General features: G+C 35.4%; 1 protein-coding gene across 1 annotated transcript; it reads right to left on the reverse strand.

Moving 5' to 3' along the window:
* Nucleotides 1–996: 996 nt before the first annotated feature.
* Nucleotides 997–20,281, reverse strand: LOC121408354. The gene is made up of 15 exons (XM_041599800.1): nt 20,107–20,281; nt 15,226–15,294; nt 13,872–14,014; nt 12,958–13,049; nt 12,491–12,627; nt 11,366–11,436; nt 10,540–10,626; nt 10,007–10,108; nt 9,280–9,360; nt 8,305–8,448; nt 7,642–7,827; nt 6,657–6,924; nt 5,312–6,151; nt 4,700–4,839; nt 997–3,119 (listed from the first exon to the last, which is right to left on the reverse strand). Exons 1-15 carry the CDS (start codon nt 20,213–20,215, stop codon nt 2,970–2,972), a joined length of 2,619 nt encoding a protein of 872 aa, XP_041455734.1. The 5' UTR covers nt 20,216–20,281; the 3' UTR covers nt 997–2,969.
* Nucleotides 20,282–23,117: the final 2,836 nt, after the last annotated feature.

The following is a 23,117-nucleotide window of genomic DNA, read 5'->3' on the forward strand; positions in this document are numbered from 1 at the left end:
TTTTATTACATACATGTATATAACCAGCCACCCCAAAACCAACAAGTTGCCCAAAATGAATTTTGAGGTTTTCATTGCGCTTGAAAAGACACATCCAAAGCATTAAAATAATATTTAACTTGCCAAATTAGTCAACAATTACCCACGCAAATACTTGATTGAAAGCAGAAGAATTTCCACAAGAACTTCAAAAAATAAGGAAAACATAAGGTGTGAAATTTAGAGATCTTGCAAACATGAAATGTGCACACTGAGCAATCTCTTGAAAACTTTCAAGCATTCAGCAAAAAATGGTGTCAAAGAAACCCCTGTATCTTGTTTTTTTATTCATCTTTACAACTTCAGATTTAGACAGAGTGAAGAATTACTCTTTCAGATATTAAAGGTCAAGTCCACCCCAGAAACTTGTTGATTTGAATAATAGAGAAAAATCAAACAAACATAACGCTGCAAATTTCATCGAAATCGGATGTAAAATAAGAAAGTTATGACATTTTAAAGTTTCGCTTATTTTTCACAAAACAGTTAAATGCACAACTCAGCGATATGCAAATGACAGAGTCAATGATGTCCATCACTCTTTTTTTTTTTATTGTTTGAATAATACAATATTTAAATTTCTACAGATTTGACAATGAGGACCAACTTAACTTAACATAAACTGTTAAAATAATGGTAATTCCACATGTTCAAAGAGAAATAAATCTGTTTTACTTGACAAGGAGGAGAAAATTAGAATATTTCATATTTCAAACAATAAAATACAAAAGAAATAGTGAGTGGATGACGTCACCAGCCAATTTGCATACCGACCAGGAGGTGCATATAACTGTTTTGAGAAATTAAGCGAAACTTTAAAATATCATAACTTTCTTATTTTACATCCGATTTTGATGAAATTTTTTGTATTTTCCTTGTTTGATTTTTCTCCTATTTTTCAAATCAATTTTTCGTTGGGGTGGACTTGTCCTTAAAGCTAATTTTTGTGTTTTGAAGACCAGATTACTACTTTGGCTATTCAAAGAGAACCTTTACTGGCAAGTTATTGGGGTGGTTGCTAACAAAAAGTATATATTGCACAATGTCTGCACAAGCCTTTAGCATGATGTCTTTTTGTGGTGACCCAGACAATAAATAAATCTTAACTATTTACAGGGATAATTGTTAAACAAAAGCTACCATAAAGTATCATACACCTTGCATGGCATTGAATAATAATAATAATAGCTCTGGTTATTAATGTAATAACAAAATGGAAACAAAATATGCATGTAGCCTAAAATGTGCTGCTACCTCATAAATGAGAGTTGACTTGAGCTCTTGGAAATGAGCAGTTGAACTTTTTTTCCTTAAAATTTGTAAATTCCAAGATACTAAGAATTTTTTAAGGCTTTAAATCTCATATCAGGTCTAAATTACCCCTTTATCTGAAACATGGCACTTTACAAGTCAGAAAGTTGTTTAAACACTCAAATGGAATCATGATGCTTATAACAAACTTTTTAATGATTCACAATGAAACACAACTTTTATCAATGCAGACAGTTACACAAACATGACACTTGTTTAAACACTCAAACTGAATCATGACACTTAAAACATAGTTTAAAAACTCAAACTGAAACATGACGCTTTCAAACTCAAACTGAAATATAACGCTTATAACATAGACAGGTGTTATAACATTCAATATGAAACATGACACTTTTACAAAATGTAGATAGTCAATTAAACAATTTCCCAAAAGCTTTGACAATAAACAATTGTTTAAACACCCAAACAGAAAGTAGGACCATCATGGTCTGTCTCTAGTGTTTTAATCAGAGGGTCATGGGTTTGAATCCCAGCCATTGCATGTTTTCCTTCAGCAAGAAATTTATCCACATTGTGCTGCACTCAACCCAGGTGAGGTGAATGGCTAATTAATCAATTATTCAACTTTAGTTGATGTAAGCATCTGTGAGTCTTTTATCCTTCAACTACTGAATTCAGTGATTTCCCTTTGTATTGTACAAGGACCATATCGTTCTAGTAGGAAATGGATAACCTCTTGACTATATGGGACCATCTCATGCAAGTTGTCAGCAATGAAATGGTATCCTTATCAAACAGTTTACAACGAAACAGTCGAAGATCCGCGCTTCTCATCCAACCAAAACTACAGGACATTGTGAGATCTGACAACTTGTTAGACGAACGGTGTTGATGACACACGAACCAGATTTTGTACAAGGACCATCTGGTTCTAGAAGGTAACAAATAAACCTGTTGACTTCTGAATTCTGTAATTCCCATAGGTTTTGAACAGTGGCCACCTAGTTTTAGTAGACAATGGGGTTGAACTGTTGATTACTGAATTCTGTAATCTACATAGGCTTTGGACAAGACCATCAAGTTCCAGTGGGCAATGGGTTAACCTGTTGACTTCTGAATTCTGTGAGTCCAATAAAATCTGTTACAGTGACTGTCAATCGTAGTAGACAATAACTGTATAACAACAAGCAGTGTCATAATGAGAGTGACAAGTGCCCCATTCTGATGATGAGCTACTAGTTTGAGAAGTTTGAAGGGTCCTGATCCCAATGCTTGCCTGGGCATCAGGGTCCAGTTACACAAAGGTAAGCCATTGATCACAAATTTGAAAGAACAATTCTTATTGGCTCCTCATCAGTCTACCAAGTAAAATGCGCATGCAACACTGATCTTGATAGGCCATTACATTTAGTGACCGCTAACCTTTGTGTTACGGGCCCCGGATATTGGAAAAAGGTATGATTTTAATATTAACTGGAACCAGATCTTTGGAGGGGACCGTATTGCAGTGCTTGGGCCAGGCTCAAATTTTCAAAGATAGGTCACTAAACCATGAATGTCTGAGTAATAGAAGATCACATCATTGATTATGGTCAACCGTACGATTGATTGTAGCAATTTGTGAAACGGAACAGGAGGAACAGGTATTTGAGGATCTATATTGCCCTTTGTGATAAGAAGGTACTTCCAACAGGTACAGGTACACTTTCTGGAGCAGACTCCATATCTTCAGCTGTAGGAAAATCAACTTGAACTGTGCGACCTTGACCTCTCATTCCTAAACCTCCTGGAATTCTACTCTGGTGCTGTTGAAAAAAAAAAGATGAATCAAGATCAGAAATCAAAGCGGATAAAAAAACAAAGAGGAAACAGCATTTGCAAAAGAATACATCTTTGGTTATGTCACATGGGGTTAATGCCTTGGTTCACTTGGTGCAAGATAAACAAACATGAGCTCTTCGTGTGTCTTCCAACACTTCATTTCAAAAATGCATATTATTTCCTAAGATAAATACAAAATGAATAATTTAAGTGTGAGTGACATTAACCATTCACTCAGTTGTGTACGTTTTTTCTAGTGAAAATATGTAATACTTATGTTACAACCTTGTACCTAACATCCAACTTTGATTCAATTCTGATGCTATGCTAAATAGTTGACACTTTCTATTATTTGTCTCATTTTTCTTCAAATCGTTCTTTCATTTCATTTTTTTTTTGCTGTTGCTGTGAGCTTGACCTTTAAAGAAAGTGCCTATCGTTGCTGGGACGTTAAAGCCGTTTCCCTCAAAAAAGTCATAAGCTTTAAAGGACACTTCTGTAAAAGCTGTATTTTGAAAATATGGCAACCTCATATTGTCTGAAAATAATCTCCTAATTCCTGTAGAGAACTATATCTCAGCAAAAAAAACAAATGATGCTACTTATGTCAGAACTTTAAACTTTCACTTTTTTTCTAATCTGTCTTCATTTTCTAAACACAAACACAAAGCATATCTGACCTGTGACTGTCTTGCATTCGAGCCTGGTGTTTGATGGTTAACAAGAGATTCCCCCCCCTCAAGACTATTATGGTAAAACACAAAGCATATCTGACCTGTGACTGTCTTGCATTTAAGCCTTGTGTTTGATGGTTAACAAGAAATGCCCCCCCCCCCTCAAGACTATTATGGTAAAACACAAAGCATATCTGACCTGTGATTGTCTTGCATTCAAGCCTTGTATTTGATGGTTAACAAGAAATGTCCCCCCCACCTCCCTCAAGACTATCACGGCAAAACACAAAGCATATCTGACCTGTGATTATCTTGCATTCAAGCCTTGTGTTTGATGGTTAACAAGAGATCCCCCCCCTCAAGACTATTATAGTAAAACACAAAGCATATCTGACCTGTGATTGTCTTGCATTCAAGCCTTGTGTTTGATGGTTAACAAGAGATCCCCCCCTCAAGACTATCATGGCAAAACACAAAGCATATCTGATCTGTGATTGTCTTGCATTCAAGCCTTGTGTTTGATGGTTAACAAGAGATCCCCCCCCCCTCAAGACTATCATGGCAAAACACAAAGCATATCTGACCTGTGATTGTCTTGCATTCAAGCCTTGTGTTTGATGGTTAACAAGAAATGTCCCCCCCCCCCCCTCAAGACTATTATGGTAAAACACAAAGCATATCTGACCTGTGGTTGTCTTGCATTCAAGCCTTGTGTTTGATGGTTAACAAGAAATGTCCCCCCCACCTCCCTCAAGACTATTAGGGTAAAACACAAAGCATATCTGACCTGTGATTGTCTTGCATTCAAGCCTTGTGTTTGATGGTTAACAAGAAATGTCCCCCCCCACCTCCCTCAAGACTATTAGGGTAAAACACAAAGCATATCTGACCTGTGATTGTCTTGCATTCAAGCCTTGTGTTTGATGGTTAACAAGAGATGCTCTGCCTCTCCCTGTTGATGGGGATGAACGCTGATCTGAAATGCCCTTGCTAGGTACATGCTTCTTCCTACTGCTGTATCCAGAGTAGCCTGAAAACATGTTGACAAACAAAATCCAAAACATTTCACAATTTATATGTACAAACTACAATTCATTCCTTCGTTATCTTCTACAATATTTACACATAAGTCATCAGTTTTTTATTTTCTAAAATTCAAAGTCTGTATCATTTCATGAAATGCACAAAACATATGAAAAAAAAACAATCGTAAATTGAGAAAATCTTAAAGAAACCTAAGTTTGTACTGCAATATGCAGACTTACAAACACATGCTGAACACTATAAAAAGGTTTGACAGGCAGATTTTTCACTGATGCCCAGTCTTGTTTTATTAGATATTGCTTTTTTGTGTGTTTTTTCACTGCCTTTTTCATATTCCAAGTTGTTTTCTTAATTGTTTTTGTAAAATTCAGCAATTTAGGGTTAGGGTTTTTTCTGGATAGGAGAAAAATGGGAACTTTAGTCTACATAAACAGGTACTGCAGACATGAAACATTTACCTTGCTCATAGGATGAGTGTCCACCGTATCCATTGTGAGGATCAACATCATTATCTTTATCCTTACTATCATCAGTATCATCACTGAAAATTTCTCCTGCTGCCAAAGCTTTACCAATAGCCTTCAATGTCCTCTTTGCTTTCATTTTTAGCTCTTCTTCGTCCTTCTTCTTTTTCCCTGCTAAGGCATTGGCATAAGACACCTGTCCACTGATTGTTCCTGTGTCACTACTAGGCTTCCTCTGAATGACACCTCCAGGCTGCCTGTTGGATGACGTCTTTGGCACTTCTGAACCTTGTCTCCGAGATGCATCACTTTGCCGAAGATCTGTTAGCTTTAGAGATGCTGTAGAACCTGGATGTTGTGAATATGAATGATCACTCAAATCAGCAGTTCTTGAACCACCAATGGTTGATCTTGATTTGTCTTCTGATGATGATTTTAGATTTGTCTCACCTGTTCCACTGGCATCACTTGCAATAGAAACGTTTGTGTTGTTATGATCTGTTCTAGAAGGCACTGTTGAAGTAGCAGAACTGTCCTTTGGTTGCTGATGTCCAGGACTCTGATGATCACTGGTGGACTGTGTTTCATCATGATATCCTGGAACCATGTCCTCATGTTTTTCTTTGGCAGACAAAGCTTCTCTCAGAGTCACAGGTTTAACATTCTTTGAATATCTCTGTTGCCACAGCTCCTTCTCGTTACTGTCTGCGAAAGCCTCATCAGAGTCTTCAGAACTCACACTCGACACTTCTTCTATGTCCTCTTTGTCTTCTTCTGTCTCTGACATTCCCATCATTAAAGGTGGTCTTGGAGGTTCATGTCCCAGAGGTTTGGCTGGTTCAGAGAGGAAAAGTTACATCAATAAAACCATGAATGCAGATCTATTTAACAATGAATTTTACAAATTAAGTAGCAGATCATACAAGAGCATTGGTATATTTTTATCATATAATAATTGATATTGCTTTTACAATTTACGAAAAGTTTTTTTTCCCGTTACAATAATTTTACAAGTTATCTTCAAATCGAACCACATAAAATACAAACATTCTATAGAGATTTCTCTGGCATATTAAGAATTAATACACCAATGCTTCATGGTGTACCACTTATCAAAGAAAATAATTAAAGTGTAAAATTGATGGAACTTCATTTTAATTCCATTATCATGAATTTGTAACCATACTGGTTGCTGCCCTGGATAAGCCTTTCATAAAGCCTTCCATTATTTTTTTCAAATAATTTTTTTGCTAATAAGATTGTCCTCAGCCAATCAGATGCAAGATTTCAGTACACTATTACACCTGTCTGTGAAAAAAATCTGAATGTGATGCATTACCTGTCCTTCCTGGTGAGGTCTTCTGGTATCCCCTGTAGGTATCTTGACCTCGATTATCCAGATACACACCTCTACCTGATGGTCTCTTAGGAGGAGAATGGACCTTGGGAGGAGAATGAACCGTTTCTTGACTGGTGGATGAATGAGGACGATGAGGGAAAGACAGTTCCTTGGGTTTAACCCTCTTGTTTATCATTCCAACCTGAGCGACCCTTCGATGAAGATCATTGATCAACTCTCTCGGGACATAGGGAGCATTGGAAGATGTCTGCAAAGTTAAGACAAGGAGATGATTTGAACCATGCTTTTCATTTTCACATGCTACTTTGGCTTCTAATTGGCTTTTTAATCTTTACAAATTATTCTTTATTCTATGCAAATTTTTCCTATAAACTTCATTACTAATTCATATATTTGTGGTTTATATCATTTCATTTCAAGATGTCATGTATAAGGGTTAAATAATTTGAGGAAAATCTCACAATGACATGCACCATAATCACTACTTTTCTCTAAATTAGCATTACTCTTGCCCAAAATACTAAGAATAAAAGATACATAGATAATAACATACAAATACTTCTGCTTCATTTCAAGGATACTTGTTTCTATTTCAGGGTTGTATGGTCTAGTGGTTCGAGTATTGGGCTCATGATTGTGAGTTTGAATCCCTCTTTGGCCATAACCAAAAAATGGCCAGAGAGTAATTCCTGTCATCTATAAGGTTGGCCACAATGACTAATTCACTTTTAATACACGTAAAATGTTTCATACACCAGCTTGACATTGATGCAGTGAAATGTTGCTTAATATGTAATCAACTGTCTCCCATTCTTCTTGTAATTCTATTTATAGAATCACTCTAAGATATAAGAATACATTCTAAGACATCTAAAATAATGAATACCAGAAATATATAAATAAAACCAATACACCTAAAACCTGCATATATCAAGAGAATTGTGTGAAACAAGTTCCCAAATACCTTCTTTGGATCGACTTCAAGCCTGTCACGCTCCACTGTCAGGTAGATATCTATAGCACAAGTGACTTCAGCCATCAGCTGTTCTGTGATAGCCTCCCGGAGACGCAACAAGTATACAGTATCCAGAAGAGCACATCGGATGTTTCCTTTAGAAAGAGGGCGCTCAAACCATGACGATTCATTTTCCTGAAAAAAAAAATACATCAAGTATGCTATCAAGGTTTCGGACATCAACAAACATCATAAATCTTAGAGTAACATTTAAGGAAAAATAATTATAAAAATAATGTGTAGATATCACTGATATTCAGATCTTAAACCATTTATTTGTATTCATGTATTGATCAATAATCTGTAAATAAGTGAATGCTAATACCAATCAGGGAGTGGCAGGACAGCAACTACCATCAATAGGATATCTTAAGAGAGAAAAGGGGAAAAGGGAAAAGGAGATAAAAAAAACACAGGAAAAACAATAAAGAGAGAAAAAAGGTGTGTTTGGTTTGGGACTGGTAAATTTACAAAACCCATTTTTCATTTAAACTATCCCCCTGGCCTCTACTCCTGGGAAAAATATGAAAGTAATCCAGAGAAATTTATTGTTGCAATTCATTTGATTATATCATGTCTTTAAAACCACTAAACCAAGAACTTGTAACTCACTGCAATACGTTCTGTCTGTTCGAGGTGCATAGCGATGTCATGGATACTAATCTCAAGGTACTCTAGGATGCATTGGGTTGTTCCGCTAACATGGCGAGGAAAGTCTCCCATATACTGTCTTTTCTTGATCAGTATGTCTCCTACCTGAGAATAGAAATAACAAAAAAATAAGATATTTGTCAAGTGACCTTTAAACCCATCAGCATTGAAGAAAATCACAATCTTTTGGTCAAAAGAGGGGGGAGTGAATCACTACGCATAGGCATTAAAATGGTAAGTCCACATGGTCTAATCAAACTCTGTCTACGACCAGTCCCTTTACTAACCATTTGGTCTAATTTCAATTACACCATTAATTCTTTGCTCGCTTTGTTCGACAAGAGTAACATAAAGCTGAGTGCCAACTTCGACCCAAGTAACATTCATGTTCAATACATTTGGAGTGCATTAGGTTTATTGTACATACACTCATACAAAGTAGTGATGCATGCATCCACTTGTATAGTGTACATACATGTACAAAGCTTTTCTTTACAATTAGCCCATCAAAATATATTGTTAGTTGATTACCATAGTCCATGCAAAGCCCTTGAGGGATTACGTCAATGGCGGGCAAATAATTAACAATATTGTCTCAATGGACAGTTAGGGGAACCCATTTCAACTAATATCCATTTAGTCTGACACCACTTAGTCAATACAATTGATAAACTATTCATAAAACCATAATTTCATTTTACAAAGAAAAATTAATTATTAGATGAGGAGGAAGTTAGACAAACCAGGCATTAGATTAAGTGAGAATTTGACTAAGCGGGTGTTAGACCAAATGAAGAGTAGGCTGTGCCATTTTAAAATCAAAATGGCGATCCAATTGCAAACAAACATGGCATAAATTTCATGATAAACAATTTATTGACTTTATTTTCATAAAACTACTTCAAACATTGACCCCTCCATGAGTTTTACTCCTACCTGTGTATCAAAGACACTGTTTAGTTGTATTCCATAGTGATGATACAGGAGGTCCGATACAAATCTACAATCATGAATCACCTGAAATTAATCGTAAAAAAAAAACAGTAGATAAGATGTTAACCAATGAGCTCAATTCCATTGCATACTGCATCTACTTTTGATGATAATTTAGTTTCTGATTCTTCAAGTAGGTACCTTTCTTTGAACAAAGGCTTATCCCTCATTTCAAAAGCAACTATTAGAAAATGCACTTCCATAGATGCACGTACGAAATATGATAAATACACTTTAGTATGGAACAAGAAAGATGACTTTCGTACTACCAAGCTCTCAAGATATTCTCTGAATGAGTATCATGTTTTAAGCTAGTATACTCTTCCATCTGATGGGTGACTCTCACTTTCTAATATCTGAACTTTACTTTGTTTTGTAACTAACTAAACTTTAAAGAACGAGAGTTACTCGATACTGTATTATCTTCCATTAATGTTGAAATAATATCCTGAGAGAGGAATATCTATGCATTATAAGTTGACAAGCCATTATTTGATGGCTCGAGGCATGATATATCTATGGTAGAGATACCTTGCTGATGTGTTAAGCACTGCATGATACCACAATACTACCCCCCCCCCACTTGTTTCTTGATGTTTAACACTGTACAAGAAAATCAATAAGTTTGATCGAGCTTATTTGTTCTGCCAAAGGTGGCAGATCTCCTAACCTTGGTGATGTCATATGCTTGCAGAATGTCAATGAACTTTCTTGTGAAAAGGGATGGAATTGCCAATACATCGAACATGTATACCTGCTCTTCACATAATACCTGAAATCGGAGGGTAATGAGAAGAATTGAAAAGAAAAAATGTGATAATCACTAGAAACAGGCTAAAAGGTCATCAGAAATATCAGAGGTAGCAAAGAATAATCGCAGTGAAAATGAAAATATGAGAAAAGGGTCTCTATAATATAAGAATTTACTATATAACTGTGTGATTCAAAGTTTGTAGTGGAAGAATGGATTATATTTAATAAAAGGCAAAACAGTTTTTTTTTTATTAACAAATCAGATTGCTTAAAAAACCCATACCAAGTTGATCATACTTGTATAGGCCTGAGTAGTAAAGAGGCTAAAAAGGTGATCATATAGAGTGTACAAAAAAATGTCAAGTGTATGGCACATCAAATTTGCACATTTATAGTTATACTTTTGATAGATAAATCAATTAATCCATAGAGCAGCATGATCTAGCTTACCAGAACAAGAGAGAGCTTTCCCTTTCTTCCTAGTCTGGATCCTTTGAGTACTAAACCTATAGCACTCTGCTCCTCCATATCTGCAATCTATACAGAAAATGAGCAAATTAAAGTCTCTATTATGGTATGACAAAGCTCAATAAAACAGGGCTTTAATTAATCCAACATCATTGAAAGCCAATCCATGGATACCATTTTGAGAAGCCTCGATCCCTTGTCATTAGCCTTTGAGATTTAAATACCGGTAGTCTTATTTTATTTTTCCTATTCATGCTGAAATATAAAAAGACCCTGTTCTATTGAAATGTGGCCTTGCCCCTAAAATATCAAAACTGAAGGCCTGGTAACAGTTTAGTGTAAAAAAATAAATGGGATATGCTTTATCTAAAAAGTGGTGCAGAGGTAAGTGGCTTTTACTTTGTGGCAGGACAGCAAAAAAATAATTTTGTGCTGCATGGATAATATCACATCATTATAAGAATGCACATGATATCTATCATCCTATGTCTCGAGATTAATCATGCAATTATCATATTAAATGAACACAAGATGCAAGTAAAACAGAGATCAAGGGTCAGTCAAGTGTCATCTGCTGACAATATCTTCTTCTGGGCCATTCCCTAGTTATATTATTATTATTATTCCCTTTTTTCTTGGGGGGTGGGGGAAAGAGGAGGATTTTTTTTAAATTAGGGTCAGACAATACATTTGTTTTAGGGGGTGGTCAAATTCTAATAAAAAAAGAACAATATACAGGTTTTACTAGGGTTGGTCGGTGTATGGCAAAGAAACTTAAAATTCATTCAAGAAGAAAATATATACTCACAGCTTGGTCAAAGACGTCACCAGGGTTATTGATGAGAATATAATTTTTCTGATTACTATCTGTTGTCACTTCTGATGAGAAAATAAGACAAGGTGAAAACCATACACATGATTTAGTGTTGGGTCACTTTCCCTGTATTTCCATCATTACCTTTGAGAAATTTTCTAGCTTTTGTAGACCACAAGCTTTGGACATAGATTATGTCTTGGTCAGCAATTCTTATTTACATTTTGTGAAGGCATGTGATTTTATCTAAACTGGGGGTGTTTCACAAACAATGCAGCAGACTCCAAATTATATCAAATTCCTAGGTACATGCTGTCCAATGTATACTGCACATCATCACATTGGTCTGATCATGCGCAGGGGTTCTGAGCTGTTCCATTGTCCTCCAAGTACTACTTAACTCATAAATGCTTTGTAAACAAATTTTCGGCATTACTCCTATGCGTTTAAGATCACATGCTCGATCTGTAATGAAAATCATAAGTCAGAAAAATTTGGAACCAGTGGGATTCGAACCTGCCATCTACTGCTTTCCGGGCAGCAACAGTAGATGGCAGGTTCAAATTCCACTGGTTCCAATTTTTTCTGACTTATGATTTTCATTACAGATCGAGCATGTGATCTTAAACATACAGGAGTAATGCCGAAAATTTGTTTACAAATTATAATTTCCTCCTATTGAAGCGTCTTTTTTACTATCATAAATGCTTGTTATGACAAGGTATGACAAACTCAGAAACATTTTCATGTACAAAGTTAAGATATGAGGCATCAACAAAATAGACAGAAAAGTTCATTTATTATTAAAGACAAGAAAACCTGTGAACCAATCAAATTTTCTTTTTTAAAAAGACCAAAAAAAGAGAAAATATATAAGCTTTCCAGAGTATGTAATGACATCATGTTCCATGAGTCATGACATCATAAGGAAATCATTATCATGTCAGAATTTTTTTCTGCACAACTGTGGGCCCTCTCTTAAACTTGTAAAGTATATTGCGCATTTATTAACATAAGTATTATGATTTATCTCATCATATCTGAACAAACGGTTCGCTGAGCTACAATATCTGAAGGAGCTAGATATGTGAAGCAGTCATCTGTATCAAATGTACTTACCTGGATGTCTAGCTGGAGTAGGGGATTGTGCAGTTTCATGCCGAGGCTGCTGGGAAGGACTGATCTTGTTTAGATTCAGATCACTTATTCCTTCACATACAGCTTGGTGTGACTGATCCTGAGAATAGTCATCTAGCCTAAGGCAGAAACAGAGCATAAAAATAGAGCAATAATAAAATGAAGAACAGTGGTTCATAAACAGCAATTATCAAAAGGATACTGTTCTGTAAATCTGGACTTTTTAGAATATCAAATAGCTTAGAAATATTTCCAAACACAGTTATCAAATATTATCAGAGTTTACTTAGAAGATAAACAATTTATAAAAAACAAGCAGTTTATGCGATAATGTATAAAATGCCAAAAGGGGCGTTTGTACTCATGATACCAGCTTCATAATAATAGACTACGTAAAGTCATATGTGGATGAAAAGTAATGATCTTCTTGGTGATGACATGATACATACCTACTATCTTCTGGTTCTTGAGGAAGAGTAACTTCTTCGCTGTACGGAGGACCAGGATCATAACCCCAATCTCCTGTTTCATAGGAGTTTATCTACATTGGAAAGATCAAAGGGAACAAATTGGAAGAAAATTCTCAGTATTATATAAAATCTTGTCTTGAATTTTAAGCCCATCACAAAGTTCCAAGTATGCCAATCTATCAACTCTCCCAGTCCATCTACCCCGCTCCTTCAATACAATCATCCATGAAAATTGGCTTCATGACTTGGGGGGTGTTTCACAAAGATTTAAGTACATATATATGACTTAAATCGCACTTACATGTAAATGCTGATGCGTACATGATATGTAACGTGCAATCTTATTGATAGATACGCAGTTGTGCGCGTCCTCATGACATGATCTGACCAATACCGTCAAGCCTTTCATACCGTACGCAACTCGGTATTTAAGTGCGACTCTAAGTCATACTTAAATCTTTGTGAAACACCCCCTGATCTTCCAGATTCTAAAATATATTCAGAAAGATTGAATTAATAGTTTAATAAATAAATTTCATGCTAACAATTTGGGATACATTGGAATAATAAAGACTGCATAACTTTAAATCATGAGTCTAGGATTTAAAAACTTTGTTTCATAAATTATATACAATATTTGAAAGACAAAATATGACAGGTTTTTGTGTTGAATACATATTCTTTCTTCCTCAGCCTACTAAGCTTTAGTTAAAAAGAAATATACATTGGCTGTCTTGGAAGAAGTAATTGGAAAAAGGAAAATGATAAATTAAACAAAAAGATTTAGAAAAATCTAGACCATCATCCTCCCACTCTTGCTTTGACAACTAGCCTAAACACAGAGGATGAGCATTGAGGTGAAATTAACAAGTAAAGTGTAGATTAATCATCACCTGTTGACTTCCTTGTTGATAATCATCAAATATCTCTGGGATGTCTGGATCATCATAGCTCCTGGCTTGTGGGATCTCAATGTCTTTCTGTTCATGACTGCTCTCCACAACTTGTGGAGTTTCATTCTCCTCCAAAACCAATACTGTAAAAAAAAAAAAACCTTCATTGATAAAATCAACTCACAACCAAAATAATATTATTGTTAAACTGTAAAATGTGATTGATAGGGTTGCATGATATTGCATACTTCACATATCAACTGCTGAAATACCATTATATGACTATAAAACCAATGAGCAGATCTGACAGGTTTATATTGCTTAGGGGCAACATTTTTGTGGTGATTCAGACTTGTTTGAATTTGGACTGGGGGGTACTGTCTAGTTGTCATAGCATTTCAAGACTATATTTTGGTGTGGAATACTAAAATTATGATTGCTGAAAAGTTCTTAAGAGTCAATATACCATGGACCAATTTGTGCAGCCCTGGTGTGCAGGCCCCCCTTGAGATCTCGGCCATTGGCCGCACGATCACGCCGAAAATTTGCGTGCAGGTTGTCTTGGACATAATCTACAATACTATACAGTAATTTATTTCATGCAAATTGGTATTAAGCAATTATGCTAATTAATGCATAATTAGTAAGCGAAATCATACTTTTCCCTCCTACTCCCTAATAAAGCTCCAATTGTTCCAATTTTTGGTATAAAATCTCTTTTAGATGTTCCTAGCAATGAATTTTACACACATTATTGAATTTGTAATGACATGTGTGTTGTCAACCATACATAGAGAAAATGTAACGTGAGTAACCGTAACGTGAGTAACCATATTATCTGCACCCCAAGTAAAAACCATGTGTTCTTTATTTTTTTAATTATATACAAAGTTTGTCTCCCTAATACACTTCTTTGAAATGGATATAATCAACTTTCATAAAAGCCTTGTATGAGGAGACTTTTCACTTATGTTGACTTTTAATTTTATGCATGTCCAAATCATGTAACGTGAGTAACCGACACATTCCAAAGATTTGCCAGGAGCATAATAGAATTTCCCAAGTTTTGTTTTTATACGAAGGATAGTCAGACTGTGTACTTTGTTGTGATAAGGAGATTATTAGTTCCTATCAATAATAATGGAGTTACAGCTCCAAGTATGAGTCAAGGTGTCTCCAAATGTAACATGAGTAACCGTGGAATAGCCCAGAAGTTAAAACATCTAGAAGTTGTTTTTTTTTTTGCCAAGTTCAAAGTTTAATCACTCTGTCAGCCTATCAGCCAGAAAACATTTTGCAAATGGCCTCCAACTTTGGTGGAGCACTAGGTGGAGGCATAAAATACTGAACTTACATTCAATAATTTCCTGTCCATAGAAGTTGAGAAGCCCTAAGTACTTTTGACCAGACGGCACTGCAGTGGCTAAAGAAAAACAGGAATAAACAACACAGTAACTGTTAATGAGATATCTTAATTCACATTTGACTGAATTCCTATTTTGCCATGAATTTTTAGTCTTTATCAATAAACTGAATTTAACCGATCAAATTAGGTCAGATTGTATGTTTCAAATCATGGTTTGTGAATCCAAACAAAGAGCAATTCTTGTTCCGTTGGGTACAGTCCTCTTTGTAGACTACAGTTGTACTTGAATGAAGCCGCAATCACAAGAACACATGACATTTGGTGCAGTTGAATAAAACTGAACTAAATTGCATGTAAAAAAAATGCATCTCGACTAGAGAGCTAACAGAGAGTGAGTGGTCCCAGGTGGCTCCTGAAAGACTCAGTTGACGGAGCTAAAACTACTAATGCAGGCAGGACGTTCCACAAGCAGATGGTACTTGTGTTGGTAGGAGAGGATTCTACAATGCTTTTATTTGAATTGTAGGGGCTGTCCTCTAGTTGGTTCAGACGAAGCATACAGGAAAGGTGGTGCAGTTAGGATGGTGATTAGACCGTTGATGATTCTATACATCATGACGACTTTGTTGTGAACTCGTTGTTCACGAAGAGACTGCCACCGTAATACTTTCTTCATCTGTGTCACACTGCTCTGTCGGTTGTAATCACCTTTCTCAAATCTAGCGGCATGCTGCTGACAAATTTTGGTGTTAGAGATAAGCTCTTTGGTATGAGGGTCCCAAACAAAAGAAGAGTACTCAACAATTGGACGAACATAGGACTAATTAGCTCGCTCCTTTATGCTACCTGGGCATTTCCTCAGGTTGCCTTGAAGCAAGCTAAGAGTGCTGTTACTTCTCTTGCAGATGGAGCTGATATGGGGTTGCCAGCTGAGGTTTCTTTGAAGAGCAACTCCAAGATACTTCGCATCATCATGGATGGATTAAGTACCCTACACTAAGCCTACACGTATTAATTCACCGGCGAATCCAAAATGGCGAACGCGAATTGCGCACGCGACCCGGGGACAATTATTTGTGTTTGTGATCACCATTTTGGATTTGGAGGTGAATAATACATGTAGGGTACTGCGAACCGGCTTCAAATCACCAATTTTGAGACCTTTACAAGAAAGAACAAGGAGTGAGTCTGTGTCCGATAGTAAGTTTAGTCGCTGTAGAGTAAGCTGAATGTATGTTTTGGTCATGATATGTTGCCTTTGTTACCATAAAGTGCCACAATTTGTCATTGGTTTTTGAGAGCGAGTAAAAAGGAGTATTTTTTCCCCTGATGGTTCGGATAGATGGAGCGGAGAGTATATGAGCCTGTATGAGCCTATATGAACCATCGCCCGAGGTAGCCTATAGTAGGCACTTCAGGTGAAAATTAGGAAAGGCTGTTGCTTTATATGCTCACAATGAGGCTCAATATCTACAATTCACAAAACTGTTTGAATTTTCAAATTCCAACATCCAGAAGTCGAGTTATTGTTATCTTTGTGATACAAAACAGGGTTTTTTGTGGACAAAAAGACAGTTGTGTAAACTTATTATTCTCTTTGTTTTGGGCATGGCACACTACATAGCTTATGGAAAATGTATGCTTTTCATTTAATCTGCCAAAACCTTTTTGTGCAATGATTTTGACATATTAATGGTCTACCTAGTCATTGTTCATCATAGTTATACTTGTCTACAGACTCTTAATGTTCATAATTACTAATTAATTACTATTAAGACAAAAAGACATAATTAAGAAATGGCCTTTTAATTTACTTTTCAAAGGGAGAATTAAATAAAATGGGGGGCCTAAAACTACTCAGATTTCTTTGACATATTGGCATATGATTTCTTTGGTTCAAGGGAAACTACCCCTGGATGATTCCCCCCCCCCCTGGACAATTTCCCCATGAATTGATATGGATTTCTTTTGCTTGAACATTAGAAATTAAATTTTCATTGAATATAATTCAAAATCAAAGAAAGAGAAGTAAATGATAATCTTAGGTTTTTTAGACCCCCCCCAAAAAAAAGATTTTGATTGTCTATTATGATTATCTCATTATTGTTATTGTTGTCTCAATAATATTATCAATAATTTTTGTCTCATTGTTTTCCCATTATTATTATAATTATAATATAATTATTATTATCATAAGTACTATAATTACAATTATTATACTTATTGTTATCATAATAATAATTATTATCTCATCATTATCTCAATTATTACAATTATAAATTTTATAATTATTACATTTGAACAACTATAATCATCATAATCATAATAATTCTTATGATAATTATTATAATATTTATTATAATTATATTTATGATAATTATCAAAGTAATAATCATTATTGTCTCAATTAATGTTATTACCATTGTCTCATTATCATTATTGCCTCATTATTTCAAAACATCTTTAAAATAATAACACTATAAGTAATAACAAAGGTCCATAATCAGATATCAAATTCATGAAACATATCTCAAACATGTAGACCTATATCTAAATCAAATTCATGAACAGGGCTTTCTGTGCCATTCAAGAATACGACTTCCAATAACAATACCTTGTTCTAGACATTCAGATGCATTCTAAAAAAAATCACTTATCAAACAAAATTCTTGAATTTTACTTGCAGTTTTCCTCTTAATAGTTATTTCGCACAAATTCTACAATTTTTTTTTCAAAAGAACAATTAAAATTTCATAATTAACAGAGCTCAAATTGTAGCTTAAAAACATCTCCATGGCATGCCCGTCGGATGACGTAACTCACACCATCTCGTATGGTCAAAACAACCCTGCTAGATCGATGAGTCAGATTCGCAAACACCTCACAACACTCAAAATTGAAGTTCATAACCGCTGGCTCTTTACAAATCAAATTCAATCAAACTTTCACAAAGTGTTCTTAAATATATAATTTCATTACTCAACGAGTTTACTAACATCTGATCATTACGATAAGGCGATTTCAAGCAAAGAAAAAGAAATAGCTTAATATTAGGTCTTTCCATCGCATGAAGATAGGTGCAACTCCATGTTGTATATTTTTGATGTTTACCAAAAATACGAAGCAACCACAAGAATTTTTTACCAATTAAAATCAGCCGAATAAAAAGTAAAGGAAGAAACAGATTGTTTTTTTTTCAAGCTTCTCCAAATGCTACCCCAGCATTCAGCCGAAGTGACGAGTGGAGCGAACTGTGAGTGTGTGTTATATACGCTCGGCATTCACTGCACTGCAGTGCAAAATTTTACGTCCAGCTCACCAGCTGATCTGTCCGCACGAATGCTTGTGACTACTTCTTCTTCCTGTTACTGCAGCGCAGGCAAACTCCTAAATTGGGATATAATTGCTGCAGGCGTGTGTGGCTAGTGGTGAATTTGAATTAATGATGTGCCCCCCGGATGAAAGTAGACATTTGAATTTTGTTTAGCCTAGTCTTAAAACCATCGACCAATTTAGCTTCACGTATGTCTACTGGTAGCAGATTCCATTCTGCCATGGTCCTTGGAAGGAAAGAGTACTTGAAGCTGTCTTTTTTTGTTGTTGGTCGGGAAAAAGAGATTGACGATGATTTCCGTGTCCTGACAGAATTTTGAGAGGGAACTGTTAAGTATCGACCTACGTTGACCGAAGCACTGTGATTTATAGATTTATATAAAAGTGTAAGTCTTGAGATAGCCCTTCTATTTTTCGAGAGATTTCCATTCAAGTAACTTCAGCATCTGGGAAACACGTTCTGTGATCTTTACAGGCAAATCTAGCGGCTCTTCGTTGAACTGCTTCTAGTCTACTAATCTGGTCTTTCGTGTATGGGTCCCACACAGAAGCACAGTACTCCAACTTTGGACGTAATAACACTTTATAGGTCGTTTCTTTTACATTTCAGGGGCAACTATACAAGCTTCTTCGAAGGAGGCCTAAAACCCTATTTGCTTTAAATATGGTAGTATTAACATGGTCGGACCAGGTTAAGTTGCTATTTATCTCGACACCTAAGTGATTGTGACTTGTGACAACGTTTAGACGTTTCCCGTTCATATCATAGGTGGTTAGAAGGGGTTTCATTTTATGAGTGATGTGCATAACATGACACTTATCGGTGTTAAATCTCATTTGCCATGTACTATGTAGCTTCCCAATTACACAGAGTATTTATGTCCTGTTGTAGAACTATGTTGTACTTAGACCAAAAGCTTCGGTCTCTGTTTTGTTGGTTGTTCAGCTGAACTCTGTTGGCTTCATTCACCAAATACAGAGACCGAAGTTCTAGCGCGATCTGTACAGGGTACTCAATGGCCATATGTTTATGTACTTAAAATTGGATAAAACAGGGAAGTGGATTTGCGCGACAGCCGAGGTAAGTCACTGTTTTTGTTCCTTTTAACTTCATTTTTCTCCGTTTTTTTTGGCAATTAATGCCTAGAGGGAATATAAATTTGCATTTTGGTAGCGTTAATTTTCAATTTTTTTTATTTATTAAAGACAAAAATTGAAGAGCCCCGACGGGGGGATTTTGCATTGCAAACGGCTGCCAGCTGTCTATGTTGTACTATGTTGTAGATGTAGATTCCGTAACTATCCCTCCTTTTCCTGTGCCTCTTCTTGCAACTGCTGAGCCGGGGGGCCTTGACTACTTCCTTGGTCTTGGAAGTTGGAGTACGGTCGGTAGTTTCCTCTCTTCTTCATGATCATCTTTCATTTAACTAGTTTACACACACGAATCTTAATGGCGTGGGACCACGACCATTCAACAAACAAGCAAGGAAACCAACCTGCTGGTTGAAATTCGTATATAATATATTGCTTACTTACCTTGTTTAAGGGAAATAAGTTTTGTTACAGGGTCGATAGAATGAAGTATACCTTCATATTTTCCTTCCCTCGTTTCAATTTGAATTCGAGCACCAACGTAACTTGACATTTCTTCTGCAGTTTTCCCGGTAAATTCGCATGGATCTAGATTAAATTGTATTTCGGAGATATTGTAAGGTGTTTCTAAGTTACAAAATTAAAAAGACAAAATATAAATATCAACTATATCTGAGGCAATTTACTAGTATTTTTGTGATTTAGGGGATTTAATACATTTATTGTAAATTTATAGTAGGGTCTATTGTCAGTGACCCCAAGATAGTGACGAATGATTTCTCTCAGTCTTGTGTTTCCAGATATCAATATAACCTGTCGAGATGGGTTTCAAAATACATTCATCTCATGTAATTCAGCGGGAAGTTTAGGCCTATACACGTAAGATCCATGATTTTTTTATTTCTTCCCTTCATCTTAGTTTTTCTCACTCGCCTTCTTCCTCTTCTTTTTAATACTCTAGCTCTTTTCTCTTTTTTTTCCTCCCCCCCCCCCTTTTTTTGCTCCGGCAATAATTAGCCATCCCCCTGGATCCGCCTGCAGTCCACCAACTTTCGAGAAAAGCCTCTCAGCTCTCCACTGTGATTTTTATTGCATTCTCAAAGGAATCAATGCGTCGTAGAGAGTATTTCTCCAGAGCAAATGCGAAAACTCCCTAATGTTTACCCTACTGTCGCTGGGCGACGGGTCCCGGACGTAAGAAACACATGATTTTATGAAAAAAGGTGTACCGGTCGGGAGGAATAATGGGGACAGCATATCTCGAAAGGCCTTTATTGAATGAATAGTGCAAATTAATGAAATTAATTTGTGACTTTTACTGATAAATTTCTTTACAGGTCCTCACAAAAAAAAACTGTGTAGAAAAATGCGGGAACTGATATTTTTTTCATTGTGTGTTTTACAGTGGCTTTATACAGTCCGATCGACATATTCACAAATCATTGGTCACAATAAATTCCATGTATGTCCATTTCTTTTTCTATTGTTTTGTGTTATATTTTGTATATATTTAAGAAACATTTTATGCTAAATTTGATTACCTTTGGGAATAACCCTGATAGGCCTTTGGCCTTTGTCGATTCCCACTATTATGATTCCAAACTGAATATGATTCATTTTAATGTATTTTTTATTGCATACTGCATATGAATTTGTACTTGGTTTTTTTTTAATCAGACGTGGAAAGAAAATAAAAAAGAAATGAAAGATTGATTGATTGATTGATTTTATTTGTCAGGTAACTGTGAACAAGTACATGAAAAATATGAACAGTAGTGTATACCTTGACAGGATTGCCCATGAAAGCCGAGATGGCTTATTTCCAATGGGGTCCTTACATCAGTAATTGACAACAATGTACATATATGAAAAACACCTATAGAAATCTACAAACTACATCAATTAAGTCTAGACCACTGAAATTACGCGAAGAATTGTAAAACTTAATATATGAAAAGACAAAAACAAATAAGTTTGCCATGAAAACCATTTACGCAAAATATGATTAAAATAATTTAAACAGGTTGAGTAAACGATCATTACTTCTAGGTTACATATGAAAATTATACTATAATCAGTTTTTAAATAGCGCTAAATGCATCGTAACTAATACAAGATTCATGAATCGTAAAACCTAAGATATGAAAAAGTACAAATAAGTTTGACATCAAACTTTCACGCAAACAACAAAAGATGATGATAAAATGTAAAACAAGTTGATTATTAAAATAAATCATAACTAAATAGTTATATATAAGACTACATGATACACATGAAATTAGAAAGAATATTTAACATTACAGAGTGGGGACATTTTTTAAGTGTTGTTTCAATACTCTTTTAAATTGTGTAAAAGTCTTAACCGATTTAACATGATTAGGGAGGGAATTCCAAAAATGTATACCATTATAATAAAATGTGTTGCCAATTTGACCTTTTCTCATAGGTACAACAAAGTTAAACAGACTATTTCTTGTTTCATGCTCGTGAATATTAGATGACCGTGTAAAGTTTTTTGAGATGTAATGATATTCGTTTGAATAGAAAATTTTATGAACATGGTGAAGTATAAGTTGTTGCGACCTCAAGTCTATGCGAAGAAGGCCAGCTTTTTCGATTTCATTCTTCCCAACATGTGTTCTTGGGTGTAAGCAAGTAATAAATCTAACAATCTTATTTTGAATAATTCTAAACTTTTTTTGATCAACCTTTCCAAGACTGCAGTACCATGCTGCATTAGCATAATCAAATAAACACTGTATTAATGAAAAGCTTAAAATGCGTCTGGATTTCGTATTCATGCAATTTTGATACCGGTATAGAAATTTCAAGCGAGCATTAGCTTTTTTGACAATAGAGTCAACCATAGATGTACATGAGAGATCACTATTTAATATCAGGCCTAAATACTTCACGGAATTCTGTCTCTTAATTAATTGATTGTTATAGTATATATTGAAATCATCTGTATGCTTAGACCTAGCCCGCGAACAAAACAAAATACTTTCGGTCTTACCAACATGTAAGCTAAGCTTATTATCTGTCATCCATTTAACACAATTTGATAATTCTAAGCTAAGTTTTTCACCGATCAGCTTAGGACTTGTATCAGAATAGAGTAAAACACTGTCGTCTGCATATAAAAGTAATTTACTTTCATTAACACAAATACACATATCATTGATATAGCACATAAAAAGAATGGGACCTAATATGCTCCCCTGAGGAACTCCACACTTTATAGGCATAGAATATGAGAGTACATTTCGCATGGATACCACTTGGCGGCGATTTGTCAAGTAAGACCTAAACCAATTTAAACATGCTAAATTCAAACCCATCACTTCTAATTTCTTTAAGAGTATTTCATGATTAACCGTATCGAATGCTTTTTGTAAGTCAAGAAGAACCATTCCAACATAACGGCCTTCGGAAATTTCATTCCTAACAAAATC

The sequence above is a fragment of the Lytechinus variegatus genome, chromosome 1, assembly GCF_018143015.1.
Source record: "Lytechinus variegatus isolate NC3 chromosome 1, Lvar_3.0, whole genome shotgun sequence".
Lineage (NCBI taxonomy): Eukaryota > Metazoa > Echinodermata > Echinoidea > Temnopleuroida > Toxopneustidae > Lytechinus > Lytechinus variegatus.